This window comes from Drosophila santomea, chromosome 3R (assembly GCF_016746245.2).
Source record: "Drosophila santomea strain STO CAGO 1482 chromosome 3R, Prin_Dsan_1.1, whole genome shotgun sequence".
NCBI lineage: Eukaryota > Metazoa > Arthropoda > Insecta > Diptera > Drosophilidae > Drosophila > Drosophila santomea.
The window spans coordinates 16,804,153-16,821,073 of NC_053019.2; the positions used below are offsets into that span (position 1 = coordinate 16,804,153).

General features: G+C 42.0%; 1 protein-coding gene and 1 long non-coding RNA gene across 15 annotated transcripts; one reads left to right on the top strand and one right to left on the bottom strand.

The window, feature by feature from the left end:
• Nucleotides 1–417: 417 nt before the first annotated feature.
• LOC120451550 lies at nucleotides 418–879 on the bottom strand. Its single transcript, XR_005616392.1, has 2 exons — nucleotides 777–879; nucleotides 418–685 (listed from the first exon to the last, which is right to left on the bottom strand). It is a non-coding gene; the product is annotated as an uncharacterized LOC120451550 (long non-coding RNA).
• LOC120451549 (chloride channel protein 2) lies at nucleotides 851–16,832 on the top strand. Of its 14 annotated transcripts, XM_039635338.2 has the most exons (17): nucleotides 870–1,095; nucleotides 3,056–3,895; nucleotides 11,366–11,473; nucleotides 11,703–11,868; nucleotides 11,960–12,088; nucleotides 12,762–12,895; nucleotides 13,022–13,178; nucleotides 13,246–13,456; nucleotides 13,516–13,617; nucleotides 13,679–13,913; nucleotides 13,967–15,064; nucleotides 15,159–15,203; nucleotides 15,292–15,327; nucleotides 15,533–15,802; nucleotides 15,928–15,957; nucleotides 16,037–16,270; nucleotides 16,328–16,832. In XM_039635338.2, the coding sequence occupies exons 2-17, from the start codon at nucleotides 3,719–3,721 to the stop codon at nucleotides 16,631–16,633; spliced, it is 3,438 nt and encodes a 1,145-aa protein (XP_039491272.1). In that variant the 5' UTR covers nucleotides 870–1,095; nucleotides 3,056–3,718; the 3' UTR covers nucleotides 16,634–16,832. The 14 variants fall into 14 exon arrangements, 13 of the variants coding, with proteins under 13 accessions (XP_039491272.1, XP_043862238.1, XP_039491274.1 ...); XM_039635340.2 differs by lacking the exon at nucleotides 870–1,095 and having other exon boundaries at nucleotides 3,757–3,895; nucleotides 11,684–11,868; XM_039635345.2 differs by lacking the exons at nucleotides 870–1,095; nucleotides 3,056–3,895 and adding an exon at nucleotides 6,308–6,322 and having other exon boundaries at nucleotides 11,684–11,868.
• Nucleotides 16,833–16,921: the final 89 nt, after the last annotated feature.

The window sequence follows — 16,921 nt, forward strand, 5'->3', positions numbered from 1 at the left end:
GGCCATGTTCGTTGATTTGTTTATTGCGAGGCAGATTTCAATTTTACGCAATAAGCGTTGAGCTGCCGGCCCAATACAAGTAGCATTTTCGGATTACGGGGAAATAGAATAACAAGTCGGACAACTTTTTTTTATTCACCAAAAAAATACCCCTGATTCGGGGTTTCTCCTAAGGCCCTTAACTGGATTGGATAGGAAAATGCCGTGGCGAATCATTGAATTGATTAATAAATTTAAATAGCTATTCTAATAATGTGGCCTATATATTTGTATGCAAAAATAAAACAATTCATACCAACTGTATTTAAAAAAGAGTTATAACTAAGCTTTAGCATTTAGAGTTCAAGAAATGCCAAGATCTTGAATAACACTCAACAAATCCCATTCATAAACGCGACCAAAGTCAAATCCGGAGACTCACGCGTTCAGATTTTTATTTCGGCCCATAAAGAGCTAGTTTAAGATAAGCGTTTCGAATCGCAATCGCAACTGGCTCCCGCATTTTCACTCTCTTCTCGCTGCGGCGGAAGGCAAATCTTCCAGCTGTAGTAGGGAAATCATAAGGGTTTGGATGAGCTATACTACATATGCTATGTCAAATCGAATCCTATGCAATCGTCGATGGACAGTCACTCAGTCAGCTGATCGACGCGCGCTGGCGAATATGAATACGAATACTCTGTAACTATATGGACGTCATTAATCTTGGCCGAGACCGCGACCGCAAAAGCAACCGCAACCGCGGTTGATAAGCAGTGGCTCCAATCCAACACCACCTATTCAGCGAGAATGAGCAGCTACGGCGGCTACGACGACGACTGCGACGACGACGACGACGCCAGTCAATGCCAGAGCGCGAAGCGGTCGCGTTGACATCGGGAGCTGCTCTCCAATAATTCTCCAATACCATATATTATTCCGATCCGATTCGAATCGATTCGATCAGTTCCGACCGACGTACAGACGGACGGACGGACGACCAGCTAATATATCGAGCATGCTAATTGTCGCGCTGTGATACGCGATTCGGTTCCGAGTAGACGGTACACGGTATACGATAGACGGTACACGCCAGCGGGCAAACATCCATGCGAAGTGAGTGCAATCAATCGCAGGTCTTCCACTTGCTGTGTGAAACCATCTCCACCTCAAAGCACTGCTAAGGTGGCCGAAACACGCGCCACAGGTGTGAGCAGGTGGAGCAAGTGGAGCAGGTGGAGCAAGTGGAGCAGGTGGAGCGGGTGGAGTGTCTGCTGTGTTCTTATTATTCTCGTTCGCATTCATGACGTTTGTGTTTTGCATCTTTGCGGCGCTTTTAATTGATTTTATAACTTGTACGTATATAAGGCCGTGTTACTACAGCCAAGATATACATACATATGTATGCAAATACTTACAACCGAAACAAACAGATACAGATACAGATACATTCGCTGGTAGTTCCCCCAAGCGCGGAATATTTCGCTGATATAAGGTGGACAAAAAATTATAATTATATGTAGTAAAAATGGTCTACAACAAATGCTTTGCTTGCCGGATTGCCTGGCCATTGTTGTTCTTTGCAAAAATAATATATTTTGTGTGCTTTTGGCAAGCTTTGTGCTTGGAAAAACATTATGCCCTGGAGTATTTTTAGAGCACAGCAACAAGTGATCCCTGCATTTGTGCGTATCTCAAGTGTGTGCACTTCTGAATGGCCATTATTGTGCTGAGATTAATTATAAGGGCCTGGCTTATAAGCCCATTAAACAGTATGCCAAAACTTGAGCGGCCAATCTGGGTCGCTGTCCTATACCGCTTTCAACAAGATTCGTCTTCCCCATCCAGAGTACAAGGCTTATTCTTATCTGTTCGAGCAAATATGTGCACTCATGTTTATACATTTTTCGAGTGCCTTTGCGAAGTCCGTGCCGTAATGGCCTGACTCAGATTTGCCATTACAAAGGTATCTCAGCTATGCGGGGCATTTTTGAAACTATTCTCTACAAATTCAATAAAAAAGTGTGCGCGCTTCACTTCCGCTTGAAAGTGTTCCCCAGGAATTTCCAATCAAATGAACTGCTCTAATTGGTTTACCAACGCATAAATCCATTCTAAACGTCACGAAGCTATTAAATATTTTGGGAGCCATTTAAATTCGTCATGAATATCATCTGGTTTTTAGCAGACCAATAAAAACCAAATACTCGTACATATGTGAAGTTATTTGTATGTTTTTCGTTCAGCTTACTTACTGAATGCAAAAATCCGTGCCGCAACCTGATAAATCCGCATCCCACTTGATTTGGAGGCTTTAGGGCGCAATTCAGATTGCATTAGGACTGTCACTGAAGGCATTTCGATTTGCAAGGCCATAAATTTGGCAAAACAGGCGCCATAATAGTGACAAAAGATTAAAATAATGTAATAAATCGTAGAATTTTAAAAGTTTGCTCACGGGAGCTTGGCATTTAAAGAAACTAATACCATCATAACACCATAAATTATTCCGCCCTAATCCACTTTACGGTAGAATGGCTCCTGCCTGCTGCACACAGTTCGAATATTTGATGTCAGGCTGCTCCGATGATAAGGCTATACTCATGTATAGTGGGGTCTATAGTACACTCGCCACTCACTAAGCGAATCAAAACATTCAAATTTTACCCACTAGATGGTAGCAGCCTATGGCATTGGTAAACAATTCATTCCGCTATCGCTGAGGTTAGATGTTTTTCTATCGATTGAGTGTTGTAAATAGCCCTGTTTAGCTTAAAAACTCCGTTCTTATTATCTATCCTAAGTATGTTCAATCAGTGCTGTGTCGTGCCGCTTTGAATTACCGCCGTTGTTGTTCACCTGCTCACTACCCTGATATACACCTGTTATTATTTTGCCCATCGCCCATTTCGCGCCACTTATCAGTTGAGATGCTTGTTTGGCTTGTCGACAAACAAGCTTCCTCTCCTGCTAAATTCATTAGCCGATACAACGCGCGATTCATTAGCTGAGTTTGCTTGCTTGCGTTTTATATGTATATCTCTATATTATATACATATATATTTATTCGTTACAGGTCGCCGTGCCGCCTTGCTGACACCCACATTGATAAGCGGATAATTAAGGAGTAATACACCGTTCCCGATTTGACTTTCGTCTGGGGAGTTGCTTTTGCCGGTGTTAATTAAGCCTTCACACACTTAAGTGTGCCACTCGAAATGTACGCATGAGCACTGTCTTATCGCCAGCCGGATTCGGCCAACGGAGTAGACAAAAGTAAAAGGTGATCTCACAGATAACACCGATTCGTATTCGCATTCGGAATCGGATTCAGATTCAGATTCAGATTCAGTATCAGCAGCAACAGCAGGAACAGCAGCATTTTCCCATCTGAAGTCACAGACGCAGTGCATCGGCAGCAGCTAAAAAAGCAGCAGCATATTCATAAGTAATCTTTGGCCGCAGCCACATCGGCGGATCAACTCCACGCCACTGGCCACTGGTCACTGTCCACGGTACACTGTCCATTGAAAGGAAGTCGGTCTTGTGACTTGGACGTGGTGCTGCAGATAATTGAATTTAATGCACAAATGAGCCCATGAGGAATGTGCTTTCATAAATCCGTCTTGCACAAGTGACGAATGCAATTCCTTCGCTGCGCGCCACTTGCATTGTCTGCCATCGTCGGAGAACACTTCACTTCCGAGTCGCACACCACCACCACCGTCCTACTACCACGATGAAGGCGACCAGGAATGGAGGCCAGCTGCTCATCGCTCCTTCGCCGCAGAGCGCCGCCCGTCTGCTGCCCCTGCGCACGTACTCCAACGCCTCCTCGCTGGGCCACCACCACGACAGGAGCACTCTCTCCGACGGCGACGAGGAGGAGGGCGGCCTGGGCTACACCCACACACTGGTGAGTAAGATTCGCGAGCTATTCACATTCCACGAGTATAGAACCCCTTATATTCATCAGAGTAAACCCCTTCAATTATTCAAACTTTTATGATATGACTTATCTCACATTTTGAGGCTCACCATGTATTCTATTAACAACTTTGTAAACCAATCCCCATGTACAGCAGAAAGTGTAGCCATCGTGGGGAGATTCAAATGTCATTACCTGAGATTTTATAACTCGCTAATTTTACCTGAGATGGATGTCACATTCACTTAATATCAGTATAGGCATGCGTCATTATATATGTAGTATATTCATGTATTGTATCGCGGTTTTGAATTCACATTTCTATTGAGATGTTGCTTGCGGTTGGATTCATTAGGTTTTATATATAATATGTATATAGTTTTATACTGGATGATAAAATGCTCTTTCCATGCTAGGCTTTAACATAAGAAAATCGGTTTATTCAAATTGTAAAGGGTAAAATATTTTTTTTAATTTCCATACTTGGTTTGGCTTTTAACAACTTGGCACATTGGCAAAAAAATCATCGTATATAAGTAAGCAAACAATTTGATGTACTCGCAAATTTGCACTTAACATGATTACTTCAAATGTAACTATTTCCCATTCAAATTGACTGTGATTCATTCCTCTAGCCTCGGAAGCTATAAGTTGAGTCCATAAAGTTTATGGGGGTTGGCGTGAAAAATGTACCTGTTATCACAAGCATTTTATTGATCGAGAATTGATTGATTGTTTTACAATGTCAAACGGATTCAAGAGCATAAAGTTTATTATACACCCGCAGCAGTTTCCAAATGCTAATCTATTAAGTGGGTTAACACCCAAACAAATGTTGCACAAAAATTAAATGATTCGATTAATAAGAAAGCCGTAAATACCCGTGCTAATAGGAAAATACATTTATCTATTTAAGACCCACAATTGTGTTTGCATTGGAACGCCTACAATGCCCCAGCTTGTTTGTTATTAATTTTTTTTTTTTTTTATCGTAATTGGTTGGCTGGAAATCCCGAGTTGATAATAAATTGCCGTCTACTGTATTTTTATTTACATAAACACGTCGATATGGCGCTTAGATTTGGCAATTCCAGCCTTGTACAGAGGTGTTTTATTAATGGCGGATTGCTCGTTTTCAATTAAAATAAGCCAATTAAAGTTTATAAATAGTCATAAATTCAAGCAAGCAATTTTGCTGTGTAGAACGTAGTACTCAAACGCCAAGAGATTTTCGCGAGGGTATAATTAAGTTCGATACGCCTTTACACACATGTTTCTTGTTTTACTTTTTCCGCTCATGTGATTAACATGTGACTATTTGCTTGTTTTAGCTTTATTTGCTTTGCCTTTTCTTTTTTTTTATTAATCTTTGTCATGTGCGGTGACAGATGTGGCTCAACATACAAATGAGGTGATATTGAGCTTGAGGATAATTCGTAAGCATTTTGTTGGGAAGATCCAAAACTCCCACGAGTCAAAACAAAAGCTATACCTTTACATTTCAGATCTATTCCCAACCAGATTGTGTATTGATTTCGCTTTCCTATACTCCAGATAAATCCAACGCAAACCAAATTCATTAAAAATTTGTTCAGACACGGTAATTAACACCTTGTGCACAAATGGATGTAGAGAATGTACTCCATTCTATATTAAAAACGTGGAGAACGTTTAACTATGGGATCGTTTCCCTTGTCAGCGGTAATTTCAAAACACCGATTCAAACATGCAATTAGAGAGCAGTGATTACTACACCTACTAGTTTAAGTGGTAACTTTTCATTTAATGGCAATGGACTGCCGAGCAATTAATTACACTATAGCCCGGAATGAGGTATGTATTATCCACTTGGATTTGACGTACTCTTATCGGCGCTATATTAAACCATCCATCAAAATCAAATCGTTATCAATAATCACCAAATATTAGTTGACCGTTTCACGATTTCCAATAAAAAGTGGCTACTTATTTGGCGCTAGCTTTGTAATAGATGATGCTTTAATAGGTCATAGAGATATATTTTCTTGCTATGCTCATAAAGCAATTTGCTTGTTTTAGCTACATTTATATTTCTTTATGGCCTGGTATTTGCACTCTAGCGTTGGATGTTTATCTTTTCCGCATGGATATAAGAAAATTACCGTCATATGCCCCCGAATGCTGAGCACGATATTTACTCAAAGATCTGGTTCAATTTTTAATTTGGTTCGGCTGCTTCTGTCCCCCATCCTGAATCATTTTTTATTGTTGTTATTTGGACCCTTATCGCGGATTTTGCGGCTCGAAAGGTGTTGCTAGCACCATCTGAGATGCTGGCCATCCAGTCGCCACACGGTTTTAGCCAAGATCACTTTGTTTTATCGCAAGCCTGCTAATTTCTTTCATATGAGTTCGAAAATGGCGTTTCACAAAAAAGTACGTAGATTCTCGTTTCATCCAAACACATATCTCTGTAACTGTTTGTGCTACAAAACGCAAAAAAAAACGATTAATTATAATAGCAAAGTTAATTGTTTTACGTGTGACACAAGACTTGTGCCACGAAAGAATCTAAGCTAAGGAATAATTATTATACAAAAGTTAATTTTTGAAATGTGATTTTCTTGATTTGGAATTGAATTCAAAATGTTTAAGTAAAACGAATTTGAATAGCTCCACGTGATCTCTATATAATGGAAATATTGAGTTGAGTTATGTAAATCTAGCCCCAGTATAAATTCAAGATATAAAGATACAATCATAATTCAGGCATCTGAACTATTTCTAAATTAACAGACACTGCTTAATGGGTCAAGCAGTGCGCCGATATCTAACAGCTAGTGACAAGAAAAAAGCTTTCTTTCTCTTTTTTAATTGGACTCTCTTAAATATGTACGGCTATATCAATATCCCGAAAGTCATTAAAGTTCAAGATTATGGGCTGAGTACGCGGTTTACGCCCAGACCAACAATCTATACCCATTTAGGGTTGCCATTATCATTATCGCAAATTAGGGGTAGAAGTTGTAGATTGACTAAGACAATACGAAGAACCAAGCGGTACTCACATTTAATACTTAAATGTGATAAATCCAACGGATTCTTGAAGACATGTGACCCAATGCCTAGTCTACACATTGAGACTATTAAAGCAAGTAATCGCAATTTATGCGGCTTAAGTGATCCGTCACAGTGGGTCGAGCCATGGAAATAACAAGCTGAAGTGACTAATGAGCTTACGACAGATGCTCATTTTCCAGATAAGAAATAATGAAGAACATTACACCTTGCTGCATATTTAGTAATATGAATGAAAATGAAAATAATCATTTTCCAGGATAATTCCGAATGGAATCTAGACATGACCTAGGATATGAGACCATGCCCACTGTGCAGCGCACTTCGTGTCATCCAAGCGCTTGGCATTTTCACTTTTTTGCCGTTGACCAGACCGCAGATTATTAAATTTATGAAATTCTATTGATGTTTACACGCAAACTTTGACCGCTCGAGAGTCACTGGATATACATACTATGTACATACAGATACAAATGTGGGAACTATACGTACAAGTGTATCCGCAAACTTGATACTGTTGAATGGGCAGACGACGAGTGCGTCGGTGTCTGTGTACTAAATTTAATGGAATCTTGAATTTAAGCGGGACCGGAGCGGTCTATCTTCATGACACTATTCAGTTGGACTTAAGACACTGCTCGACTCACATGCGGCCGCGAATCGAATTGGAATTCGCAAACTGATTTCAAACGGGAATACGGGAAATGAGCGATATCTTAATGCCATGGATGTGACGAAACCGTATCGATCCCATCTTTGATAGTAGTGTAGTGTGCTATAAACCCATTAAAAACCCATTCGAACTGACAACAGCAGTATGGTTTATTTTGGCGATCGGCAACGCGATCGCAATCGCGATCGGAGTAATCAGAAAGTCGAGCGTATCATTCACGATGAAGAGTTTGGCGAGGAGAACGTCGAGCTGGTGGACTCGGAGTGGGCGGACTTCGAGAAGTTCATTTGCCAGTTGCGCAAGCGGCGGAACAGTGCCATGTCCATGGAGGAGGAGCTGCGTCACGTCCAGCGGCATCCGAAGATCAAGTCGCACGCCTTCTATCCGTGCCCGCCGCCTGCCGAAAATGCAAGGGATTCGGACTCCTCGGACGAGGATGATCCCATTGGATACATCGATACTCTTGTAAGCACACCTGTCGATCTGCAATACAATTGCTACTGTTAGGGAAATCCAATTCTGTGTTATCAAACTAATGCACGACATAAAGTTCTTATCTGTATATCTGTCCCACTTGCATTCGCTTTGTGTTAGCCAATTTCATACACATGCGGTCAACGTAATAGTAATTTTGGTAATACTCTACGTATATAAAAAAGATGTAAATTTATTACTTATGTATGTCTGTTTGCTTAATTTGTAGTGTTTTTATAAGCATCAAACTATGGTTATATATTCTATTCCTTGTTTTACTAAAATTACTACAAAGGAAACTCTTTAAAAATCACACTTTTTGTGGCATTTATTAGCCGCAGGTGTATGCATACAGATACACACATATCGTCGTGACTATACTGCCAATTGGTCTGATTATCCGACTTTCTTATTATTATTACCCCTTTCTGATGACGCAAAGGGCGTTCAAATTTTCCACTGCTCACGTAGAGGCAGTGGTAAAATATTTGAATTACATCTGTGATATTAAACAAGCTGCTAAGATATTGTAAAACAATCACTAGATTAAAAAAGCAAAAATCACTGCCACCATATAAGATATCAATCATTGCTACGCATTCGCATTGTTTATTATTGCAAACTTAACAATGTTGAAAAGTGTGCTTTATTTATTTAAGCATTTTCGGTCACGCCCGCCGTTTGGTACATCTGCCGTGAAGCCATCGATCAAAACAAAAACTTTCTTGTTTTCTGAATGGTTTTCCAAGCTTTTCGCTCGCCGCTTTTCCTGCCAGTTGCCAGTTGGGCGAGGGCGATTTTCCCACTGCTATTCGCATCTGGGCCTTTGTAAGAGCAATGCAAAAACAGTGTACGAATGACAAAACAGGCAACAACATTAGCTATTTTTAATCCGATTATAACGAAAAGTGTTTATTATATTTAAAAAGAAGGCAGCAAATATTCCATTGCTAAAGGCAGTAGGGTGGCGTAAAAGAGTGACCGTATCGGTAACTCGTAGGTGAGTTATGAATATTCCAAATATATATATTCCGTATACCCATTACCCATAACTCGAATAGGAAACTCGCGAGCACTTAAATCACACATGTGCAGTTATTTCAAGAGCATATCCTAAATTGATAATCCCATATCTTGCAATTCAATTTATGAACCATTTCGAAATACAAAAGAATTTTGGCTTTGATTGCCAAACGAACGAGCGAATTTGGAAAACAATGCTAAGATTCATATTTTGTTTACACATCTAGTTTTTCCTGCCCGTTTTTCATTTTATTTCTGGCCATTTTTTAATATCGGCACAGCGTGCTACCCTGCCGCAGCGTCTAGCCAAAAGAAATTTCAATAATTTTCCACACACAAAGAGCGCCGAAAGCTCGACAAGTCAGTTTAGTTTCAAAAAAGTTTGGGCCAATACAAGAACGCTCGGTGGCAGTCGGTAAATCAAAAAAAAAAAAAAATTAAAAATCAATAGATAATGGAAATCATTAAAAAGTGCCAATAATTCGCCAACTATATATGGGCAAATGCTGAGGTGATTTGTGTGCATTTTCCGTGTGCATCGCAGCGATAAATGAAAATTTATGTGAATGGCATAGCATAAACTAAACAACGACCACGACCAAGACCCAGTGTAAAAATGTTAAAAATAAATGGCAATGCATTTTAGAATAGCCGTGTTTCCGAGACGGGAGCTCAAGGGCAGTGGCGTCCACCTCTAATTACGTCTGGCAGTGGGAACTCAATTCAATTCGATTTGAATCGAGTCGAGTCGAGTCGAAAACTAGCGCTGCACTGCATCCGCGAGATAACCCAAAAGCCTAAAAATAATTTCCGAACAAGATGCGACACAAATATTTGGCCAACAGCCGCGGGCATGTCAAAGGCCGCCACCCAGATCCGTGCAACAGCAGTGCTGACTGTGAATTCTGATTCTGATTTTGATTCTGATTCTGATTCTGATTAAAATTTGATTTGCGATTACGATACCGAGTACGAGTACGATTCCGATTCTTCTGATCGTGATTTTGAGTACGGGACGTCGTTCGTGTGCATCGCTTGCTTCATGTTTAACAACAGCCACTCGCACCAGGATGAGTACATTCGCGAATACGCCTTCGAGCCGGAGCTGCTGATCAATCGCGAGGACTACCAGCGCAAGGAGGAGCGCTCCCAGAAGTCCACATCCTCCGCATCCTCCGCCTCCACGCCCATCCGCCAGCGCTGGGATGAGGTCATTGCCAAACAGAAGGAGCAGCAACGCCAGCAACAGAGCATCGAGATCGATCCGCCCGGCGATGATAAGAACCAGATCGAGATCGAGATCGAGGCGTTCTACTATGTGAGTGGCCCACGAGCCACCTGTCCATTTCATCCGTGAGACCAAGGGCCATCATCGAAGCAGCCACAGACCCTTTTAAGCACTGGAAAAAATTACCCTGAAGTAGTTCCTTCATATCGAATATAACTCCTCACACGATTCCCCCATTTCAACAGTGAAGTGCAAACTAACCAAGTGAACTTGATGATTGGCAGTGGAAAGCATGAATATCTAAATCAAAATAAATTAAGCATTTTTTAGGCCCTAGTTATCTGCAAAAAGTGCCAAAAGAGCATCTCTAGATGGGGCATTAAATCTGCACATTATTACACAGTATTTATTTATTTATTTGGTTTGTTTTCAACGTCTGCAGCGACGAACCTCTTGCATTGACCCTCATGGCGTACACCCCAAGAAAATCACCCTGAGTTTTGCCCTTCAATTCGCAAATAAATCAGATTCTGCAGCGGAATTCATACCATTGCACCTATGCCGAAAATAATCTTGATTTTCACTTTCTCAAATATTTTCTCGAACCAAACAATGACGCATGTAAATGTATTACTTTTTGGACAAAATGTTGCAGCTGTCAGACATTTTAGTCGAAAGCTACTTCAAAATAAAACTTCGTTTCGAAAAAATATATTAATTAATTTTTTGAATTTATCACAACTGTAAAGAATACTTCTTTTTTATAAGTGCATTGTCTGTGCACTTCCTAATCTGTCATCAGTTCTTTTTCGCTAGCCATTTGTCTAGAATGCTCAAGGCGATTGTAATTGTTTGTTTTCAACACAGGTAGCACAAAAAGCTTCTTTGTTTGGTTTTCAGAATGTGCATAGACGCAGGTTATAATTAGAAAAGCATATAATTATGACCTTTTCAATATTTATAAAAGCTCAGGACGCGATTAATTTGCAATTTCTCTTCGCAGATGTATGGTCGCTATACCAAAGATCTAGGAGAATTTGCCAAGGATGAAGCCAGAAAGCTCAAAATACTCGAAAAGCGACGAAAGCAGGAAGATAAGCAAAGGAATAAGGTAAAATAAAATAGATACGTTCTGGTAATTTATAATCCCTTGGATTTTCTCTTGTGATTTACTATAATGCCAACCTAATGAGAAAACCAAATATTTAAGGTATGCACAGCCATTTGGCCAAGTAGATTTGATTTGAATGATTTGTAGAGTCGAGAGAACGTATCTTGCGTTGATCGTTGATATTCGTTGATATTATTTATAAAGCAGCAGTGCTGGGAAATATTTACAGGAACTGCTGGGCAAACACTCGACCCGGGCGAAGCGGGTGTCATCATGGATCTGGAGGCACACGGTGGCCCGGCTGGGCGAGGATTGGGTCTTCCTCGCGCTGCTGGGCATCATTATGGCCCTGCTCTCGTTCATCATGGACAAGGGCATATCCATATGTACAAACGGTAAGGCGTCTGTCTGTTCGATAATCGATTTTGCAGCTCGTCTCTAGTATCTATGGGTTTATTTTTTTCCCCATATATCTATTACCCACAGCGCGAATTTGGCTGTATCGCGACCTGACGTCACAGCCTTTTGTTCAGTACATCGCATGGGTCTCACTGCCGGTCTGTTTGATATTGTTCTCAGCCGGCTTTGTCCATCTCATCGCACCGCAAAGTATAGGTAAGCGTTTGCAATATCATACATCTTATATCTTCACATTTTCTCATCATAACAGTCGCCCCTAATCACTAATAACAGTCACTTCCTTAGTCTAACTTATGTACGTAGCTGGGTATTTAGTGAGTATGTTTTGGAAGTAGCCTGCTTGAGTAAATCATTTGATAATGGCCCTAAATTGTCGCACTCTTCCATATTAAAGCTGCCGTCGTCGGTTTTCCAAAATTGTAGAAATTGTATGAATTTTGTGCTTACTTACTTTACTTCTATGGTTGATGACTAGGGCCACGAAACGAGGGAATCTTGATTCTTCTTTATAAAACATAATATGAACTCTACTTCTTCTTCCCAACGAATCACTGAAAGAACTTTTAGGCAGCTTACCTTTTTATATATATATATATATCGAACTAATAAGTACTCATAGTACCACTGCACTCTGGCAGCTGCCCACTCCAAGCACTCTTGGCACCTCCAATCTAAGAATCCATTGTGTCTACATGTTATATACTCGAAACCAAAGCAAACACACCCAGCAATTCTGCTTCTAGCACACCTCAGACCTCAGAAACTAACCACTAACTATAGATTTAATTATTATAATCTAACAAACACTAACAATACCAACAACTGCGAGTATGATCAATGCAAATCTACATAACCAAACTGTGTCTAGGTTCTGGTATACCCGAAATGAAGACCATACTGCGCGGCGTTCAATTGAAAGAGTATCTCACATTTAAGACACTGGTGGCCAAGGTAATTGGTTTAACGGCAACTCTGGGCAGCGGTATGCCATTAGGAAAGGAAGTAAGTATAAGAATTGATCTCACACTGCATGCACAGCGCTGCTTCGAAGCAAGTGCAATTTGGAAAATCTATCTATGTATCCGTTTCCGTTTCCGCTTCTGTATCTGCGTATATCTACTTCCGTAGGGTCCTTTCGTACATATAGCAAGTATTGTAGCACAATTATTAAGTAAACTTGTCACATCATTCCAAGGCATATATGAGAATGAGTCGCGTAACTCTGAAATGTTGGCGGCCGCCTGTGCCGTCGGTGTGGGCGCCTGTTTTGCCGCTCCAGTTGGTGGTAAGTGCACATACTCCATATATTTTCTTCTTCTTTTCCTTGACCTCTGACCCCGCTCCGCCCGCAGGTGTGCTCTTCAGCATAGAGGTCACCACCACGTACTTTGCTGTGCGCAACTACTGGCGCGGTTTCTTCGCCGCTGTGTGCGGCGCCACCGTCTTCCGGCTCCTGGCCGTTTGGTTCCAAAACGCGGACACTGTCCGTGCCCTGTTCCTCACGAACTTCACCACCGAGTTTCCCTTCGATCCTCAGGAGCTGTTCGTCTTCGCCTTGATTGGGTACGTGCTTGAACTATATCTAGTTGCCATGGTTGCTATATCTTATGTTGCCTTTTCAGACTCGTCTGCGGTTTGGGTGGCGCTTCATACGTGTGGGTCCATCGGCGGTATGTGCTCTTTATGCGATCCAACAAGCGGATGAACAAGTTCCTGCAGAAGAAGTAAGATTCCAAAGGCATAACTCTCAAAGTGTATCAATAAATTAATATATCTATCTTTTAGTCGCTTTCTGTATCCGGGATTCCTGGCACTGCTGGTGTCCAGCATCTCGTTTCCCCTGGGAACCGGACAGTTCCTGGCCGGCGAACTGAGTACCCACGAGCAGGTGACACAGCTATTCAGCAATTTCACGTGGTCACGAGATGATCTTACTGTGGAGCAGGCGGCTGTGGTTACCCACTGGATGACCAGTTACACCAGCGTCTTTGGCAACCTTGTCATCTACACCCTCTTTACGGTAAGAGATTGAAGAGATTGATCCCTTGCAGATACTGATCTGTCTGGTTGCAGTTCGTGTTCTCCATTATCGCTTCCACGATACCAGTGCCGTCGGGCATGTTCATTCCGGTTTTCAAGATCGGTGCCGGCTTTGGTCGGCTGGTGGGCGAGTTCATGGCGGTGACATTTCCCCACGGCGTCCGGTATGGCGGTCGACTGTCGCCCATCATGCCCGGAGGCTATGCCGTCGTCGGAGCGGCCGCCTTCTCTGGATCCGTGACGCACACGGTCTCTGTGGCCGTAATCATTTTCGAGATGACCGGTCAGATTACGCACGTGGTGCCCGTGATGATTGCCGTGCTGGTGGCCAATGCCGTGGCGGCACTGCTCCAACCGTCGATATACGACAGTATTATATTGATTAAGAAGCTGCCCTATCTGCCGGATCTGCTGCCCTCCAGTTCTGGCATGTACAGCATATTCGTGGAGGACTTTATGGTGCGGGATGTGAAGTACATATGGCACGGCATCTCCTATCAGAAGCTCAAAGAAGTCCTCAAGCTGAACAAGACGCTGAGATCCCTGCCACTGGTGGACAGTCCGGATAACATGATCCTGCTGGGATCCGTGCAGCGGTACGAGCTAATCAAAATGATCGAGAAGCACATCGGACGCGAGAAGCGCATGGAGGTGGCCCAGAAGTGGCAAAAGGAGGCTCAGGAGCGAGCCCTCGAGGAGGAGAAGAAGAAACAGGAGGTGGAGCTAAAGATGCGGCGTCCATCGCGATTCGAGGTCCTGCCAGCTCCGGATATACTCAGTTTACGGCAGATTGCCAACGACGAAATGCTGCCGCCCAAGAAAAGGGCGGAGACCATGCACAGTTCGCTGGCGCCCAGGAAGTCCATTCTAAAGAAGACCAACTCCTTCAACCTGAAGACCTACGCCCAGCCCATGGGACACAGTCCCAGCATCACGCCCTACACCACAATCACCGGCAATTCCGAGTTCCGCATTCGCTCGGCCTTCGAGGCCATCTTCAAGAAGTCCACCACGCTTCAGGACGTCCAGCCGGATCCGGAAACGGGCTCCATCTCTCCGGCTGCCAGCCACCACGAGGTGGAGGTGCCTCGAACTCCTAGTACTCCCGGTGTTTCCAAAAAGGTTCAGCTGGTAGGTGCACACTTTCTATTTACCTCATACAGATTAAGTGTTGGGTGTGTCTAAGTTATTAAGTAAACCGGGAGATGGCATCTCTCTTTTCAAGCCTGCACAAAGTAATTGGGATTTTGTAACCGATCAAATTATGCTGGTAAGTTACTGACTAACAACATACATGTCATATCATTTCATTCATTTTCTTGGGAGATGTGTGTTTAACTTACTCTAATATCTGCAAGCAAGTAAACCCTATTTCAACGGAATCAACAAAAATGGTAAGCCTCAAAGCAAAGTAAAAGAGTAAACTATAAAATAGAAGTAGCATTCAGTCATAGGTAATACTTTTATAACGCTAATACAGTGGACTGCCTGAAAATAGACCAAATACTTGTTAGTTGCAGTAGAAGATTGAACTAGAGTATGGCCAGCTTAAACTACCTATCTATACATATAGTAATCTGCAGATTATTGTTTGAAAAGCCTGCCGAGAAGGATAGCACGGATATAGCATTATCGAATAGTGGAGATAGTTCGACGCAGTCACCGAGCATTAAATTCAAAGCAAATAAAGTTGCAGATGTAAATAGATCTCCTCAGGCGGGAAAAAGGTGCACGAAAATACGATTTGCCAATGAAGTTGGAGTAAATGGTTCGCCAACTCGAACGAAATGTAAAATAAAACCGGAAAATGAATTGGGTTACTCTATCGAAGATGTGGATGAAACAACAAATCCAGAATCGCTTGCTGAGGTAGGTAAAACTGAATGAAACTCTTGATTATTGTCTATTGCCAACGAACTTTAAACGCATAATGTATCATGAACTCTCAAAGTTAACATACCCATTTCTCTCCTATCTTGTAAACCCCAAATAAGAGCATTCAAAAGACGAAGTCAGTGCGATTGGTACGTTTAGAATATTATTCAGAATATATTACCCTTTCTTTCATCGTATATTATAACTAACGTTTTGATTGATTTCCAGCCCAGGGAACGTGTTATTGACATGTCGCCGGAGGATCAGAAGCAATGGGAGCTGGAGGAGATGTTGAAGCCCATCGATCTGCAAAAGGCCAATGTGCACATAGATCCCTCGCCATTTCAGCTGGTGGAACGCACCTCCATACTCAAGGTTCACTCGCTGTTTTCTATGGTGGGCATTAACCACGCCTATGTCACCAAAATCGGAAGGCTTGTGGGCGTTGTGGGACTCAAAGAAGTAAGACTTGTTTTATATCCACCGATGATTCCACCTGTAACACATGTTATTCCACAGTTGCGAAAAGCCATCGAGGACATTAATAGCAATAGTTTCGTACCACCGACACGAGATGAGGATGCGGATGAGAAGCCAGCGGTGGAGAAACCCCTGCTGTCGACGAACTCTAGTGATAAGGCCGTGGACATGACCGTCACCTCGATGGACTCGGCACTATCCAATTCCGAGAACTGCTCGGACATTGAAATGGAGCACATAAAGCACACGGATAAGGGCACAGTCACGCTCACCATGCCGCCACAGGAATCTAAGCAAAGTTCATCGGCGGACACAAAGAACACAGAAAACGGCAATCATGCTTGAAACAATATGATCGGCTATCACAATAGTTACTACGATACGTATACGTAATATGTTTGTAAAGATCAGCTAAACACACCTATCATAAGTTACGTCTTACACGAGTTAGTCATCAATGTTATTATGTATTTATATCTCGTTAGTTCATAATGTCAAAGATATCGTGATTTACATTTAAGATGAAAAGAAATCAAGTCACCAACGAAGACTGTGTTTGATTTTTATTGATATCTTTTGGGGAGTATTGATGAAGTGTAAAGTAAAATACTTTTTCCACTTATTAATTGTTTG

Coding starts and splice junctions, on each gene's coding strand:
- LOC120451549 (XM_039635336.2), top strand. CDS start 7,782: ATGGTTTATTTTGGCGATCGGCAACGCGATCGCAATCGCGATCGGAGT. Junction 15,204..15,291: donor TAACCGATCAAATTATGCTG/GTAAGTTACTGA, acceptor AATATCTGCAAG/CAAGTAAACCCTATTTCAAC. Junction 15,803..15,927: donor ATCCAGAATCGCTTGCTGAG/GTAGGTAAAACT, acceptor ACCCCAAATAAG/AGCATTCAAAAGACGAAGTC.